The sequence below is a fragment of the Arachis ipaensis genome, chromosome B5 (assembly GCF_059453495.1).
Source record: "Arachis ipaensis isolate K30076 ecotype BB chromosome B5, ASM5945349v1, whole genome shotgun sequence".
NCBI lineage: Eukaryota > Viridiplantae > Streptophyta > Magnoliopsida > Fabales > Fabaceae > Arachis > Arachis ipaensis.
In genome coordinates this window covers 15,692,710-15,710,981 of record NC_142440.1, presented here as the reverse complement: position 1 = coordinate 15,710,981, position 18,272 = coordinate 15,692,710, and the positions used below count along the sequence as shown (strand labels likewise).

At 31.4% G+C, this 18,272-nt stretch overlaps 1 protein-coding gene across 5 annotated transcripts; it reads left to right on the top strand.

Moving 5' to 3' along the window:
• Nucleotides 1-14,157: 14,157 nt before the first annotated feature.
• LOC107643053 (VAN3-binding protein) lies at nt 14,158-17,605 on the top strand. Of its 5 annotated transcripts, none has more exons than XM_016346591.3 (8): nt 14,325-14,864; nt 15,090-15,110; nt 15,317-15,658; nt 16,058-16,448; nt 16,601-16,765; nt 16,881-16,930; nt 17,029-17,086; nt 17,228-17,605. In XM_016346591.3, exons 3-8 carry the CDS (start codon nt 15,383-15,385, stop codon nt 17,452-17,454), a joined length of 1,167 nt encoding a protein of 388 aa, XP_016202077.1. In that variant the 5' UTR covers nt 14,325-14,864; nt 15,090-15,110; nt 15,317-15,382; the 3' UTR covers nt 17,455-17,605. The 5 variants fall into 5 exon arrangements, with proteins under 5 accessions (XP_016202078.1, XP_016202081.1, XP_016202077.1 ...); XM_016346593.2 differs by having other exon boundaries at nt 14,726-14,864; nt 15,330-15,658; XM_016346592.2 differs by lacking the exon at nt 15,090-15,110 and having other exon boundaries at nt 14,158-14,864.
• Nucleotides 17,606-18,272: the final 667 nt, after the last annotated feature.

Sequence of the window (18,272 nt, the reverse complement as noted above, 5' to 3'; positions counted from 1 at the left end):
TTGTTTGGAAAAACATAATATGTAGATTCGGTATACCTCACTCCATTATAACTGATAACGGCAGACAATTCATAGACTAAAAATTCACAAATTTTTTACAAAACTTTAGAGTTATTCATCAATTTTTATCTGTAGAGCATCCTCAAACTAATGGTCTAGCTGAGGCTGCCAATAAGGTTATATTGCAGGCACTTCGGAAAAAACTAGACGATTCTAAAGGACAATGGGCCGAGCTCATTCCAGAAATTCTATGGAGCTATAATACAACAGAACAATCATCAACCAAAGAGACTCCTTTCAGACTGGTATATGGTTGTGATGTCATGATACCGGTTGAAGTATCACACCAATCCAGCCAAACACACAACTTTACCTACGATGCAAACGCCGAACTACGAGCCACCGACCTGGACTTAGTAGATGAAATTTGAAATCAAGCACTAATCCAACAATACGCAACTCAACTTGCTATAGCTTGGAAGTACAATAAGAGAATCAAGCCGAGGTCATTCCATGAAGGAGACCTCGCCCTTAGAAAAACAAAAGAAGCACACAAACTATAAGGTCATAGAAAATTAAGCGCCAACTAGGAAAGCCTTTTCCGAGTATCAAAGGTCATCGGACGAGGAGCATATACATTACAAACATTATCAGGAAGCGATCATCCAAGTACATAGAACATCTCATCTTTAAAATTTTATTATAGTTAGGTTTATAAGACGGGATAAGGTGATGTACTCTTTCTCCTACTACCAGATTTTATCCCTAAGTTGGGTTTTCCTTGAGAGGTTTTAATGAGGCACACCTCCTGCACCTTCAACTCATGAAGGTTTCTTCATTATCAAAAAGCAAAACTATATACCTCACTACGATTTTCTTACTATTCCTCATTTCCAAATATCCCTATAAGTCATACAACAACAATGATAATTGTCCATTGTTTTCAACAAACCTATTTATTCAAATAAATTCGGAAACTTCATATGATGATTATATTCGCATTTACAAATCTTTCAATATCCCTCGAAACTAACCAAGAAAATCCAAACAAACTAAGTATGAATAATAAAATCATACAAGTAATCACCAAAAACGTATTAGCATTATGATCGTTCAAAATATCAAACCGACATCTGAAACAATACTATACTACAAACAAAAGCTATATCCCGCTTCTACATATCCAAACCAAATATTTGTCAACACTCAGACATACCAAAAACCAAAAGAAAATAGTACTTGACTAAGTTACACTCAAGCCATCAGTTCTTCAAAATACCAAAACACAACAATTACAAACAAAATAATAAACTACTAAGTCAATTGTCGCACAAACTAATTGCATGGTGCACTAGGATTCTCGCCCTCCCCTTCCTGGTCTTGGTCCTCATCATCTATCAATTCTCCACCCACCACGACCTTGCACGGGTCCATCGCAGCCAAGTGCATGTCCAGAGCCAAGAACCTCACCTTCTCCACAGCTCTCTTAAACCCAGCAATAAACATCTCTAGGCCATGATCTTCTTTACTGCTTTCCAAATTTTTCTTTTCAAGGCTTAACACCACAATCCTAGACTCCAAACTTACCTTATCTTTTTCCAATATTTTGCCAGCATCGTCAACTAGCTTCAACTTCTCTTCCAATAACGTAACATGATCCAATGCCTCCCAAACCTTATCACTTTTTTCTGCATTCTCACACAAAACCTAGTCCATGCTAGCCTTATCAAACGCATCCCTCGCATGTTTCAACTCTTGAGTTCGACCAATAAACATAAGCCGAGCTCCCATCACCTACACAATCAATAGCAGGTAAAAAAAAGACAAACACAATCAACAAACATTCTTACATACCTGTAAGTACTGCAAAACTCCAACATCGCCAATATCATGAACGAGCTTTACATCTGTGGGACACTGTTTGTACTCATCAGACACCAACATAAAGAAAAAATGCCCACTCCACATAGAAGTGAGATCCTCATTTTCCCTATATCCATGAAGTATCCTTTGATTCTCGGTGAACTTCTCCACTTCCACTAAGTCCACCTCCTTGTCAACAAATTTAGACTCAGTCAAATCCACTATATCCTCTTTCTCAACATTCACTTTCTTTCTTTTAAACCCAACCTTCTTCTAAAGAGACTCTTTATTCACCTTGGCATCTCCTTTATCCTTCACATTGTTAGTCGACCTTTCCTTATCCACATTTTTTGCTTTGAAAAAAGTCCGTAAACTGTTCGATGTAACCTTTGGCGTTTTCTCCCCTACAAAACATATATTCCAAAACTCAATACCAAAACAATACAACAATAACTCAATAGGAATTTTTCTCTATTACCTAAATACTCGGTCACAGATTCCCTATCAGTAGGGGTGGCAAACGGGTCTAAACCCGCCGGTCCGGCCTGCATAACCCACCAAAAAAGGCGGGCCAGGTTGAAAAATTGGTACCGTCAAAAAGTAAAAACCCGCTTAACTCGCACCGCTTAAACCGCGGGGGTGGACTTCCCCGCCGGGCTTAGTATTTTTTTGGCAAGGGGTATTTTTACAATTTTTTTTGTCAAAACCCATCTTCCCCCAACCCAACTTACAAGAGAATGAAGATGAAAATTGAGTATTTTAGATTACGTTTATTTTGTTTTAGAGACAATATTTATAATTATATTTTGAATTATGTTTATTTTTCTTTGGGAATAATATTTATAATTATATTTTGGATGAAAACTTGGTTTATAATTATGTTTATTAGATATTTATAATTACAAAGACTTTAATATTTGTGAATATAAAATTATAATTTGTTTATACTTTTAGAAATTATAATAGTTAAAAGTAAAAAACAGAAGAGATTTATTTATGCCTTTATATATATTATTTAATAGTTAAAAAAAAAGAGGATATTTGGCGGACTTAACCCGCCGGCCCGCTAGCCCGCCGTTAGGCGGGGCGGGTTGGGATTCTGGGACCACCTCACTAGGCGGGGCGGAGCGGGATAGCCCGCCAAAAGGCGAATTTCTGACGGGACGGGGCGGGCTTCCCTGCTTGCCACTCCTACCTATCAGTCTCCTACTCAAGCAATTTACCAATAGCCAATAATTTCCACGATGATTTATTATTTACTAGAAACTCTACTATCATCTCATCCCTGTACTCCATCCGATCCATCCCCAGTATTTGTCGCAGTGAAGCATGCCAGAACAAAGGAAACCTCTCCTTAAAAAATTCATCAACATAAAATGGATATTCATCTTCAGTCACCCTCACTTTCATATACATCATCTTAAATCCTTTGAATGAAGACTTTTACAAACAAAAAATTGCTCGGTTAGGAACACTAGCCAAATTCAACCATAACCCCCTCCTCGCCTCTTTTACCTGAAACAAAGCAAAAAATACCTCTAACGAGGGTTCAATCTCAAGAAACTCCATCAATATCTCGAAACCTTTTACAAAAGCTCAAGAGTTTGGGTGCAACTGATAAGGAGCACATTTCAATTGTGTTAAAACATCGCATTCAAACGAAGTAAAAGGAAACTTTATCCCCAATTCCACAAACAAACAAACATACATAAAAAAATATTCATGACCCTCCCCTTTATGACAGATATGATCAGACGAATTATAAGGTAAAACTCCACTTTTATATTCTCCCCCTTCCTCATCCATCTTAAGTCACCAAGCTGTTAAATACTTTCAACATCACGAAAAAATGACTCATACTCCTTCACAACCGGTGACACCCAACCATACGGGTTACCCGTATCCACTGTAACCTCCTCTTTAACCAAATCAGATTCCTCTTTTTTTCTCCTTTCCCTTTCCTTTCCTCTTACTTTCCTTTTTCTTATTTTCCCTTTTCCCTACCACTTCCCCAATGTTTTTAATTAGCAAACTACAAATCAAAACACAGCAACAAGAAAGGCAACACGACAAAAATACACAAAATTTACTAACCTTTTTAGTCATTTTTTCCACCAAATACTTCAAAATTTATACACATAATATGACAAGTAGGAAAAGTCCTAAGCGGTCAAATATCTATGAAAAAGAACGCTTCTAATTTCATCCTTTCGGTTACCAAATACCCCTAGCCGTTGATCTCTGCAATGTCCCATCACACCACCCACGCACAATTACTAGTCATAATGATATTGGTAATCATGCAAAAATATGTGCCTTAATTACCACATCAGTTTCCTAGTTTATAAATTTTAGTATCTCTACATTCTTCATTTTTAAATTTTGTCTATTTTTAACCTTTCAAATTCTATTTTACTACATTTTGTTGTAAGACATATAAATGAAGCATGCTAATCTTGGAGGTTCCTTACCTACCTCTAAAATATTGCCAACTTATAGGTAATTTAAAGTTTAACCTGTCCATTTCACAAACTCACAGACCAAGCTTGGGGGCAGTGATCCATCCGTTATACCTCATACCAATATCCCTTATAAATCGGCAACGTGCTAAATAAAAGCGAATAATACATAATCTTTTGTCCATCCGGAAAAACCGTTATACCCGATCTCCGAGATTCACTAAACCATGATCAGGTCAAATAACCTAACCAAGACTATATGGTAAAAGGAAAACAAACATAATAACTCTATAAATACAAAACTCTAAACACGAAAAAGGTACACTATTCATTCTGAATATCATATATCTCATCTTATACTCATTCTAACTTGAGAGTTGGAGTGTCCTTGGAGTACCTTTGAAGGTGCCCATTGCCGCCGTTCTTAAGAAGCCGACATATATCTCACCCAACTCAAAAAAAGGCGAATTCGAGCATTGAGCAGAACGAGCTATATTTTGAAGTCGGCTATCTATACCGGAACAAAAATCATAATTTGCTGGTGTTGTTATGTGAATTTGTAAATGTAGATTCTAGATTAATAACGTCTATAGAAAGAGTTGAAGTATCAATTCAATTTTTACTCGAGGGGTCACTTGGTTTGATCAACGAACTGGTATTCATAAACAGCGAGCATCACTTTATTAGTTGGCAAGGCAAGACCAACAAGGTACAATGAAGACTTAATTTTAAGAGAAACAAGTTCAAGAATCTTCTTTAACATTTGGGAATCATACACCAAAAGCATATGAATCCAAGAGAGTTTACACTCTTTGAGATTGTGTTTGTTTACAGGGACAGGATATTGAGACAATGACACTAAGACACAAAATTGTATTTGACAAATGAGATATGGATAAAGACATTATATTTAGAGACACTGAATTAGTGTATTTTGTGTCCATTCTAACAGAAAAGACACAAAGACATTAACAAATTAAAGGGCACAACTTATTTTTCATTTTTTCTTTTATTATTCTTGTTATTTTTTTATTATTATATTTTTTTTCTCAAATTTTTTGAATGAAAAAAAATAAAAATAAATTAAATTTTTATCATTTGTTCTATTTTATTACCAAACAGAATATAACAACATTAAGTTCTCTATCTCTATCTTTTATATCTTGTTCTTAGTGTCTTATCTTGTTCTTATTCTATTCTTAAAAATGAAAAAAAATTACCAATGAGCAAGTAAAATAGAGGATTCCATGGGTAAATTAAAAATAGTTTATCTATCTTAAAGCCACATGTTAAATATTATAAAATTAAAATTTTTTTATTATAAATATAAAATATTTAAAATTTTAATATATTTATTTTATATTTATTAAATAAAAATATTTAAAATTTTTTACTAATAATAAACTTACTAAATCTAATTAAAAATAACTCCCGAGTTTTTTTTTTATTATTAACTGGTGAAATAAATTTTCCATGTCTCATTAATCCTAATGACATTGTTAAAAGAGTCTTTGAGTACCTCGTTAGTGCTGTTTTGTATTAGATTGATTCTTGTAGTTAGTATAATATTGAAGTAATTTGGAGGAGATAAGCTGAAGCTTTTAGTTTTTAATTTTTTATAACTTCTGAAACTTCTTGTTTTCTCTCCTCCTTCTATGAAGTCGAAATCCTTGTATACAGTTTTTAACAATAAAAAAAAAAGAAATTAAATACTCCGGACCCAATAGAAAATATCCAAAAAAAAAAAGAATAAGAAATATACTGAAACTGTGTGTGGCTATTTTGTTCATCGCGATGGAACACATCATAGTCATGTCATAAAAAATTTGGGATCACTTAAAGCAGTTTTCATTCTAGCAGGAATAGAAGACAATTGTGATTTTCAAATTTCTTGATAAATGGAAATAGATGGTAGGTAAGAAGTATTTTTCAGTTATTTAGGTTCAGATATATTTTATATTTTATAGCTCAAATTGTTGTTGTTAATAAAATGACATTGTCACGTGAATTATGCGCCTAACTTGTATGATATAGTTCCTAACATTGACACATTATTGTTTTAAATATGGCTCAACAGGGTTCTAACAGGAACAATTGTTGGATGACTCATTTCAAACCTTATTGGATGTTGTTGTCACGAGAACAACTCATTTAGTGAGACTTTTACATAATTTTGCTTTATGAAAAGGAAAATGAAAGAAAAGGTAGCATTTAGGTACTTTAAACTTTACCTATTAAGGGATTATTCTTAAATTTATGTCTAAATCATAATCATAATTATCAACAAAGAAAATTTTATTTGATGGACCAATCTTTATCACAAAATATTTTGCGGTTAGGTATATTTTGTGGAATGTTATGATCATTTGATCTGTTAAACACTAAAAACTCCACACCTAAAAAGTACACATTCAAAACTCCCATAGGTATAAAAAATAAGATTAAATTATTTTATCAATTTTTATAATTTTATTAAATTTATAATTAAATTTTTATAGTTTAAAAGTTTTTAATTGGGTTTCTATATCGTTTTGAATTTTGAAATTAGATCTTTATCAATACGAGAAAAACGCTGAGTATCGTCAGATTTATCTTCAAATTTAGTGTCGTAGAGTAACGATGGATTAACCAGTGAAAAAAGCGTCGAATTCGTCATGTTAAATTATTACCAGCAGATTTACATTTCCGATGGTAAATTCGTCGGTAATAATTGGAGGAAAATTTAGGATTAATTTAGGTTTTAGTTGTTAAATAATATAATGATTTAATTAGAAATAATTTTTCTGTTTAGTGAATTTACGTGGTTAAAATAGCATTAAATTAAGTTATTAGACTTTTGTGAGTTCTAATGCTATAATGGTGTGATATTGTTGTTGTTGTGCTCTTGGTTTTGAATTGGAATTGAATTTAATAAATTAGTGATGCTCAAGCTTAAATGCATATACTTCACATAATTTAAGTTATTTAGTTCAGATAGGCATATTGCTAAATATTTGTAAAATTGGTTAATTTTCCTTTTATACAGGTTAATTTTTTGTTAAACTAATTTTATCTATGTAATTAAATAATTAATTCTCTATCATTTTAGTAATTCTTTATTTTATGTATAGTAAATGCAATTAATTATATTATATTATTCGTTATAGTGTATATTATATTTTATTGTGTTAATGTATTATTATTATTTGCATGAGTCAATAGTCAACAAGTTGATTAAAGACTCCGGCAATAAGTCACACTAATTTTCGATATGTTTTAAGAGTGAAAATGACAATAACTTAAAAAAAATCAAATATGAAATCATTTTAAATGATTTATGGATGACTTCTTAATTGCATACGAGCACATAATAATATATATTGCTAAATATTTATGAAGATAGAATGTGTACTTACCTCTTTTATTTTATTTGATTTCAACGGATAATGTATTTATTTAACTAAGTTTAACATAGTTTATTTTGATTAAGCATTTTGAATAATATTGCGATTATGTTTAGCACATTTTTAATTGGTATACTCTTTGCAGACATGACGACAGGTAGAGGTGTTACGGATCAGTCTAGTGGTCGTGGTTGTCGCAGAGGGAGGATTTCTTCCGGTACCGCTGGAAATTCTGGATCCTCTCCCTCTAATCCGACTACCCCGGTGACGTCACAGGTTGCGGGTGCATCGGAATAGCCATTCATCATGGTGTCGAACCCAACTACGTCCCTGTGTCTACGGCGACGATATCGCTTCCATCTACTCAGCAGCCCACTGTCTCGGCGACTGTGATGGACACCGCGTGGCGCCAGAATCCTCTCACGGAAGCCAACCAGCTGATGCCCCTCCACCACCTCCCATCGTATGGTTAACAATTTGTCCTGATGGCGGAATAACGTAAGTACTACTTTGAGTCTTTTATATGCTAAAAGTGTTTAATATATCTTGATTATTGATTCTTGATTATTGATTCTAGTTTTAGTGGATTTAGGGTGATAGGTTTGAACTGTTGAAAGTGTTTGATATATCCTGATTATTAATTATTGATTATTGATTTTAGTTTAGTGAATTTATGGATGTTGCTTCTTGATTATTGACTGTTGTTCATTGATTGTTGACAATTGGTGTTGTTTAAGTTAATTGTTGATAGATAGAGTTTGTGGCACATTCTATTTATAGATGAAACTCTATCGAAATTTTTAAAAAATCTCTGTATATTATGGTTATTTGTTTCTGAAGTTTTAATTTATATTGTCATATTGGTTTGTTTGTGAATTGTTGATAGGTTTGCGCTAAATAACAACGCATATACTCAAGAGATGACCAACGTCATCAAGCTGATGTACGACCATCTATGGCCAAGTTACAAGAAGATCCCCTCTGAGACCAGAGAGCGAAAGTTTCATAAGTGGGTGGTAAAAATTTAATATAGTCAAACCTGTTAGTTTATATCTTCTATTTTGTTTAATATGATATATTTTGATTAACAAATTTTAAAGTTTCTTTGTGCATCTAAACTTTTATATGGGACAAGGAACATAATGCCTTCATCAGGAAGATATACGACCTTCAAATGGGTAGGCGGCTGCAACAGATGTTGGAGGATGTACGACCTTCACGAATAGGCTTAGGAGCTGATCGAGACTGGAGAGAGGTATAAGGAGATCCTCACACGCGTGACGGACACGGATGACCTCAGGCTGGAGTGGAGGGAGCAGCTGGAGCGACTTCAACAAATGAAGCAGCAGATGACGGTGTACCAAGCTCAGATGCGCGCCGGTGGCAGCGGCGCTGCTGGTGGGACACAGATATCACTGCCTTCTCTGCCGCCTCAGCAGGACCACAGGAATGACGACGATGACGATTACTAGGATCTTTAGTGATTAAGGCTTTGTTTTGCTGTTTCATTATATTTGATTTATTTGACTTTTAATTTATTTGAACATTTGATATTTAATATTACATATTTTTTTTCTATTATTTATAATTTGACCACGAATTGTGTGAAAAATAAATTTAAATAAAAAACTAAAATTAAAAAAAATTAAAAAAATTGCGTCACAATATTTTTTTTAAAAAATGACATTGCCGTCAGATTTACCGTGAGCATAATATAACGGTAATAGTGCAGAAAACTGGATATTGTGGTGTCAACGTTACTGTCGAAAAAATTTGCCGGTAACTAAATGATTTTTCGGGTAGATAATCCGTCGCAGAATTCGACGATAATTACCGTCGAACAAAAAAATTCGACAATAACTAATTACCGACGAGGTTTATACCGTCAAATTTTATTCGTTTTTTCAACGGTAGTTACGACGGTATTCAACGTTTTTCTTGTAGTGTACCAAGTAAAAAATAGTAGAGCTAATTGATAATTCTAAAAATGAGAAGACGTTCAAATTTAAAAATATAACTTTTAAGTATGAATATCTTTAATTTGGAGCAGAAATATTTCATTAATTTTTATTTTTTGTATAAAAAGAATCTAATTACACAATTTAAAATTATATTTTGATCCAATTAAACATTTTTAAACTATAAAAATTTAATTATAAATTTAATAAAATGATAAAGACTGATTTAACCAATAAAAAATAATCTTTTTCTAGGCATAAACTTGTCATTTTTACTCTATTGTTAGATATACTAACATAATCAATTCACTATTTTACTATTAAATATGTAAAATATTAATGAATATGATATAAGTTAAGATAAAAAAATATTTTATATTTTAACTAAAAAACTTAAGTTCAAGTTTTAATAAATGATAGTAAAATATTTTTTTAATAAATATACATAATAAAAAATATTCTCAATATAAAAATTAAATAATACCAGAGAGATAATAACACAAAATTACCTTATTTAATTTAATATTTATAATTTTATATATTATATATTTATTATATCTAAAATTTTTCACTTATTTCACCAAAAATTAAAGAATATAAAATAAAAAATAAATACATTAAAAAAATACAAATGAGGACTTCCTATGACTAGAGGTGAAAGTCGGCCGAACTATAAGATAGAAGGTTCGTGGCTCAGCTCGTTTTAAATTTGGTTAGATTCAACTCGTTTTATTAAACAGACTAGGCGTGTGCTTTTTATAAAGCCAATTAGTTAAAAAGGTCAACTATAAGCTTTAAAAATCCTATAAAATTCACCAGATCGGCTAGTCAAAATATTTTTTTTATAAAGACAAATTATTCTTAATTTAAATTTTTAACTATTCACTTATTTTAAACATAAAATAAATAAATAAAAAATAGCCAAGACTAGTTAAGATTGTAACTTTTTTTGTTTAAAAAAAATTATGTTTATACATTGTAAGTATGATTATGATATATGATTAATAAATTATGCTTTAAAAATTATGAATTATAAATTTTAAAATGTATTTAATGTCAATTTAAATTTTTTAAGTTTATTATTTTGATTTATAATTTACGATTTTTTAAATAGACTCATGGGCCGGGCAGGGACGAATCCAGAAAGTTTAGTATGGAGGGGCCAAATTTTAGATAATTTTTTTTCATTTCATAAAAATAATTAACATATAGATATTAGAGTTAGTTTTTTAAAAAATTTATCAAATATATATATATATATATATATATATATATATATATATAATTATAAATTTTTTCACAATTTTATTTTTAATATGATAGTTACATAAAAAAAATATAACAATATTAATAGTACATTATAAAATTATAAAGTACCAATAATTTATAGCATGTTTAGTTAAAAATGATCACATATCTTATTAATTAAAATTAATTCTTTCAAAAAATTTAAAAAATTTGAAAATAAATGATAAATTATTAATTATTTGAAAGACACAATACCTTTATAGAATACAAGATATAAGATATTTTTATAAAAGTTTTTCTTTCAACAACGTAAATTTAGAAGAAAAATAAGTATTTTTTATAAGAAAAGAATATCTAAAGTACTTAATATGATTACCAAAATATAACTACGTAAGTTATTATTAATATAATAATATAAATTTTAAATATGTTAATATAAAATAAACAAATGATTTTTTTAAATAATATAGAGATTATTATATAAAAACTAATTTAAAAGTTACAAAGACTTGAAGATATGATATTAAATTAGTTAAAATTAAAAATATTAGTGAATTAAATAATTAAAACATAAATCTATCACATAATAAAAAATAATACATATAAAAATACTAAATTATATAATATTTTTTATATTTTTAAATACATATCTCATATATAAATATAGTTTCTAAAAATTTTGGGGGGCCGAGACCACTACTCGCCCCCTCTAAGTCCGTCCCTGCGTGGTGGGTTTGTCGGATTTTTAAATAGATTAGGCTCAAATCTAAAAAAAAGAATAAAAGATAATAGACTTATTCTTTGACCATCTATTTATAATATAGATTAGACTCATTAAAACAAAAGCTTGACTAAACTTAGTTTATTTTTTTTCTACCAATGACTCTCAAATTATATCTCCCAAATATTATTCTTAAAATTAATACACTAAACCAAATTCCAATTTTCATTATAACCAGTAGATTTATTGGATCTGCATTTAAAATTTATCGAAGTCAACTCAATTCCAAATACTAATTTGATTATGACTTATGAGACTTATCAATCACAGTAGAAGTGAATTTCATGTCTGAAACAGTGGTTTTTGGTTCTGTTTATCTTTTTCATTATTTTCGCGAGAAAAAAAAATATTTTAACTTTTATGATTATATTTTCAAATAAAGTCAAATATCTAATTTACTTATTTACACCTAGGAATTGAATATCCTAAAACATTTATGAGTGACCCACTGCACTTAATAATTGACAAACATTTGATAAGCTGTTAGCAAGCACTCGTAATTTTATTTTATTTTTTGGCCACATTCCTATAAAATATGAGATGTTTAATAACTGGACCAGTTCATTGCTTCTTTAGGATGCCGCACTCGTCCATAATTTCCCACATGTCACGGTCTCTATTATAAGATGGATGGTGCTTCTGGTGATGGGTACCTATCTTCTTTTTGTGTACATTGCAGAAGGTGTCCCATGACTTCTCAATCCAATTTTTTTAATAATACCACTCGTCTAACTTGTTTATTGTACAGATTATATATATATATATAGAATGAAACATTTGAATGTCATTTGATTTACACAGCTGATTTTATTTAGAGGTATGGGATAATATTTGATGACTTGATTGTTATGGCTTCTCCTAAAATTAGGAAAGCTGGAATCATACATTTGAAAGAGGAAAAAAAAGGATAAAATCGTAAAAGTTAAGATTTATTTTGATATATTTTACTAAATCATATCATATCAAATTATATTTTGAGAAAGTTTAGGGACCAGTATTTTTATTAAAATTTAGCCAATATTTAATCATAAAAAAGAGTGAATAATCTCACATTATAAAATTTAATTTCACACCGTTAACAACACTAAATTAACATAATATTCGTTAACAATAGAAAATAAAAGAAAAAAAAAACAGATCCATTCGGTCAAAGCAGATACTGTAAACAAGTCATGTTGTGTCTCTACTCGTCAGGTGGATGGTAAAACCTAAAAAATACTCTCTATTTTTTTGTTATAAGGAGTGTTAGGGAATAACAAATTTTATGATTTATAATAATTAATTAATCATCATAAATATTTTTAATGATATAAAATTATTTTTTTTTGTTAGTTAAATACTGGCCAAATTTTAGTAAAAAATACGGGCTCTTAGACTTTCTCTTTGGTTATTAGATTTTTCAATTAAGGTACTAAAGTTTTGTCTTAATCATCTAGGATATTATTAGTAGATATTCGACTATTCTAATTCAACTTTATTTGAAGTTTTTATAAAAGAAAATAGGTCTTCTAAACAAAAAATTTTTTCCCTCAAAACTCTAATAAAAACTATTAGTTAAGAAACTAAATAACTTATTATCTTTAGTTCCTTACCAATCTCACATTACTAAAGTTTTTAAATATATATATATATATATATATATCATTATACAAAAAATATCATTACATATATTTGTTTATTTAATTTTTGTTTAATTTTTTATGGTATTTTCTAATCCGATAGATCAATGAATAATTCGTCACGGATCAAAATTTCATTTAAAAGTTTACTACTGGTGAATGAGTTATTGCATATACAAGACAGAATTCAAATCTTTTACGCTTACTTTTACGGACTAGTGATTCAATCGCTATACCAACCAAATTAGTTATTATATTATTTATATATTTGTTTATAAATATATCTTATTTTACATAGAGCAATATTACATAACCAGAAAATATTATCATTTTTGCCCACCACTTGGCCAATAATAATTTGCATCTATATTTACGGAGGTTTTGCATACAAAAAGTATATAGTTTAGACATATATTTATCAAAATTTTGCACACATGAATCAATACCGTTTGCACTTTGTACCCATATTTTTTCCGAATTTATACACATAAATTAATAAAATTTAACTATTAATGATAATTAGTGTTTATACTGGTTAAATAATAACAAAAAATATTTAAAATTGCTAATGTGTATTTTACATATTCTTAATGTGTATTTTGTATATCTAACATATATTATATACAAATAAATAATTGATTTTTAGTGTATAAATATAGCAAGAAAAATTATAAGTTCAGAATAAAAATCTTTTTACATAAAGTAGCCTTGGAGATTTCAAAGTTTATACATAAAATTGAATGGCCAAAGGGAAGGAACTTTGCAGTGTAATTTTCTCGTGAAATGCAGCAAGATAGAGAGTAACGAGATAGTAATTAAGAATGAAGATTGAAGCATTGGTCATTTGTAAATTGTAAGGGAACAATAGAAAACCGGCCCCCTCACCGTCCATAGCATTGAGACCTGCAGATCTGCACCGCGCAAAAACACACACACACTGTGTGACTTTTTCACTCCAATTCCCAACAACCCCCATACAAAGTAAAACAAAGTACTCCTCCTACGTACGCACTACGCGGCGTGCTTAATAACACCTTCCATAATAATGCCATCATCGCATGTCTCATATCATATCATATCTCATACTATCTTAATCATATTTCTCAATAATATTCTATATCCTACCATTTCTTCTGAATCTATCTGTCTCTATAGTTATATTAAAATTACTATTGATAGATAGTAGATTGTAGAAAAAGAAAAAAAAAAAAAGAAAGAATGTTGCTGTCATCCACAACAGCCTTCACCGCTCTTCATCATGCCCACTTATCTAGGATTATGTTTTCCTAAACTCACAGTAATATTTGGTTTTTTATAATCTTGATTCAATTAATATCGTGTATCTGAATTGGTGTTGCTCCAAAGCACAAGACTCCGATCAGTGTTTGTTTTCTCTGCATCACTCATCACTGCCTTTCAAATCCAAACTCTGTCTCTTTTATGTAATATAATATAATATAAAATCTTCTGATGCGGCAGAGTTGGTCGCATAACAGGGTGACTTGGTCATACATACCCCTCTCTTCATCGAGGTTACAACTTCACTAAAGCAGGTTTCTTTATTTCTATCTTATTTTATTATTCTCAGCTTTGGAATCTGCTTTTGAAGTTTGTTGTGGCCTTAATTGGGTCTATTAATTAAGTGAACTTTGGATGAGAAATTGGTTAAATAATATGTCATTCTGTCTCTAATGTTTGTTAATAGATTTGATTTTGCCGATGATGTCTTAATTAATTGGGTTCCTTTCTTTTATCTTCTTTTTTAATGATTATTTCAGAGGAGATCTCGGAAATCTTAGGTACGGTTTGTTGAGGATATTTTTGAAGCACTACTTGTCTTGTCTGCAGATGCATGCTGCTCTATATAAATAGTATTCTAAGACCATAATCAACTTCAAATTATCACACCAAACTCTTGACTTCACTATTGCTTCTGTCTATCAGAAAATCTTGGCCCCCTTTTTTTCTGTTTCTTATGTCCCATGTTACTTACCTATATCAGTAGATTGTGATTGTAGTGGTTGGAACATTCAGAAGATTGAAAGAAGTGGCAAAAACAAAAAGACGAAAAATGGAAGGTGGTTTGTTTCCACATTGGAAAGATGGACCATGGCACGAGCTAGATTTAGAGGAGAATGAAGAACTGTTTTTAGTGTCATCCTTGCCAGCAATACCTGAGCCACCAACACCACATGAGCCTATGGAGTTCTTATCCAGGTCATGGAGTCTCTCTACTTCTGAGATTTCAAAGGCTCTTTCGGAGAAGCAAAACCAAAACCAACCTCTTCTTGATCACAAGAGTAGTCCAGACACACTGCCTGAACCAATTTCTGCACCTCAATTAGTAGTAAGTCACTACTGTCAATTTTCTCTCATACATTGAATTCAGTGAATGTTATATCAGATGCAACTTAGCTTCAATTAATGATGGATTAGTATCAGCAATAATTCATGTGAACCTATATGATAATGGCGATTAAAAAATGCTATGTGTACACAAAAAAATCAGCCACCATACATACTGATTCACACATTTTCCCAACTAAATAATCAACCACCATAATTATCAACATGCCATAGTAGAATAACCAAATCAGCACTAGTAGAATAATTAAACTTGATTATAGTAGTACAATGAAAAAATTTCCATTTGGTGGCTGATTTTTTATGTACACGTAGCGTGATTGATGGCGATTTTGATATGTATTGTAATTTGTTTTGAGGTGTTTGTGATACTCTTTTGCAGACAGGTAAGATCACACATTCTGGTCATTGTAGAAGAATGAGTAGTACTATTGGGAAATGGTTGCATCAGAAGCAGAATGGAAATACTAATACCAGTATGAAAAAGAAAGATCAGGCACGTATTGAGAATGCACGCGTGCATTCTGCTCTTTCCATTGCTGGGCTAGCATCTGCCTTGGCTGCTGTGGCCGCAGCGCAGGACCCAGGTGGCAGCTCTTGTTCCAAATTGGACCTTGCTATGGCTTCAGCCACACAACTCTTAGCTTCTTATTGCATTGAAATGGCTGAGTTAGCTGGAGCTGATCATGACCGTGTCGCTTCAACTGTAAGGTCTGCAGTTGATATTCAAACCCCAGGTGATCTAATCACTCTTACTGCTGCAGCTGCAACAGGTACTTGCTCAATTTTCTCTACATGAAATTTGACTATAGATTTGAGAAACATATATTAATTTGTGCAAATCATTTTCCTTGTTGAGGTGATTTAATTTGGTGCTATTGAGTATTTGGTTACTCACCGTGGATAGTTTCTTTGTATGTTTCAGCTTTGCGAGGAGAAGCAGCTCTGAGAGAAAGATTGCCAAAGGAAACTAAGAGGAATGCATCAATAAGTCCCTGTGATAAGGGAACAGCAGAATTCTGTTTAGAGGGTAAGCTTTGGGAAAATCATTCTCCATGTGAGGGAGATTTAATGCAACTCACAGAAAAAGGTAATTGCTGCTGTTTGATTGCATTTGCTTGTTTTTCTTCCATTGATGAAAAATTCACATCATTGGATCTGCTTATCAGGTAAATTCTTCTAAGGTGGTTGTGTTTTTATTTCAGGTGTATTACGATGGAAACATGTATCTATCTACATCAACAAGAAATGCCAGGTGCACATTAATCTGGGTCAAACAATTACTCATGAGGAAGTGGATTATTTCATAGATATAAGTAACAAGAATGTTCATCTTTTTTTTTTTTTTTTCAGGTCAAGATTAAGATCAAAAGCAAGCATGTTGGAGGAGCATTCTCCAAAAAGAATAAATGTAAGCCTTCTTAACAATCATGATCCCATCTTATCAACTCTATTTGCATGCATTTGATTAAAGAGCCTTGCAAAACTCTTTTGTGCATAGCAATTAAAATTAGAAACCAATTCAAATTCTTGCGTGGTTTATATTGTATAGGTGTTGTTTATGGAGTATGTGATAAAGATGGTGCATGGCCATATAGAAAAGAAAGGGAAGAATCAGATGAAAACTACTATTTTGGCCTGAAAACTGGAGAAGGTCTTATGGAGTTTAAGTGCAAAAGTGAAATCCAAAAGCAGAAATGGGTTGATGGGATAGAGCTTCTACTTCGTCAAGTCAATTCTGTTGAACCAAATGAGCCTAGTATGGAATTTTCAAATTAATCTTAGTACCGGCATATGACTTGTTTGGATTGTATATATACACCTAGAGAGTAGGACACATGATTATGCAAAATTACTAAGAATGTTCTAACTCTATGGTACAGTACAGATGTAAAGAATAATGTTTCATTACAGCAGTTGCTTGTAATTATGGTTGTGACTTGTGAATTAAGAAAGAAAATTTGAAAAAGAAAGAAAACTTTTTTTTTTTTTGAAACCAGAAGAGCTCAACACGAGCGTGGAGCATTTGAAACATAAACAAACAAAAACCTAACAATAGACAACAATAAAATACACCTATTGTTACCACCTAGATCGCTCAACAAATACGCATCCCTTTGTCATCTCCGGCATTGCCATCAACAACAAAAGGGATCCTCGCACCTCCACTTCTTGTAATGATGCATAGTCATGTTGATAACGTCGCCAGCACTTTTTCAATCTGAAACAATCTCCGATTCCTTTCCAACCAGACGTTCCAAATAACCGCAAAGAGACTTATGAACCACGTCTTACTTTCCTCCTTCCTAGTTGTGATACCTGTCCATCTTTCAAAGTGTTCCTTTAAAGTACCCGAATTTGTCCATTTTATGCCAAAATCAGATAACCAAGCGCACCACACCTGCCATGTAAATTCACAACCAAGAAACAAGTGGCAGACATTTTCAACATCCTTATTACATAGAACACATACAGTATCACCCTGGTTAACAATTCCAAATCGACACAGTCTTTCTTTAGTACTCACTCTGCCTATTAAAAGCAAACTATATAAATAGCTCAACCCTTGGAGGGACTAAACCTTTCCAGATAGTCTT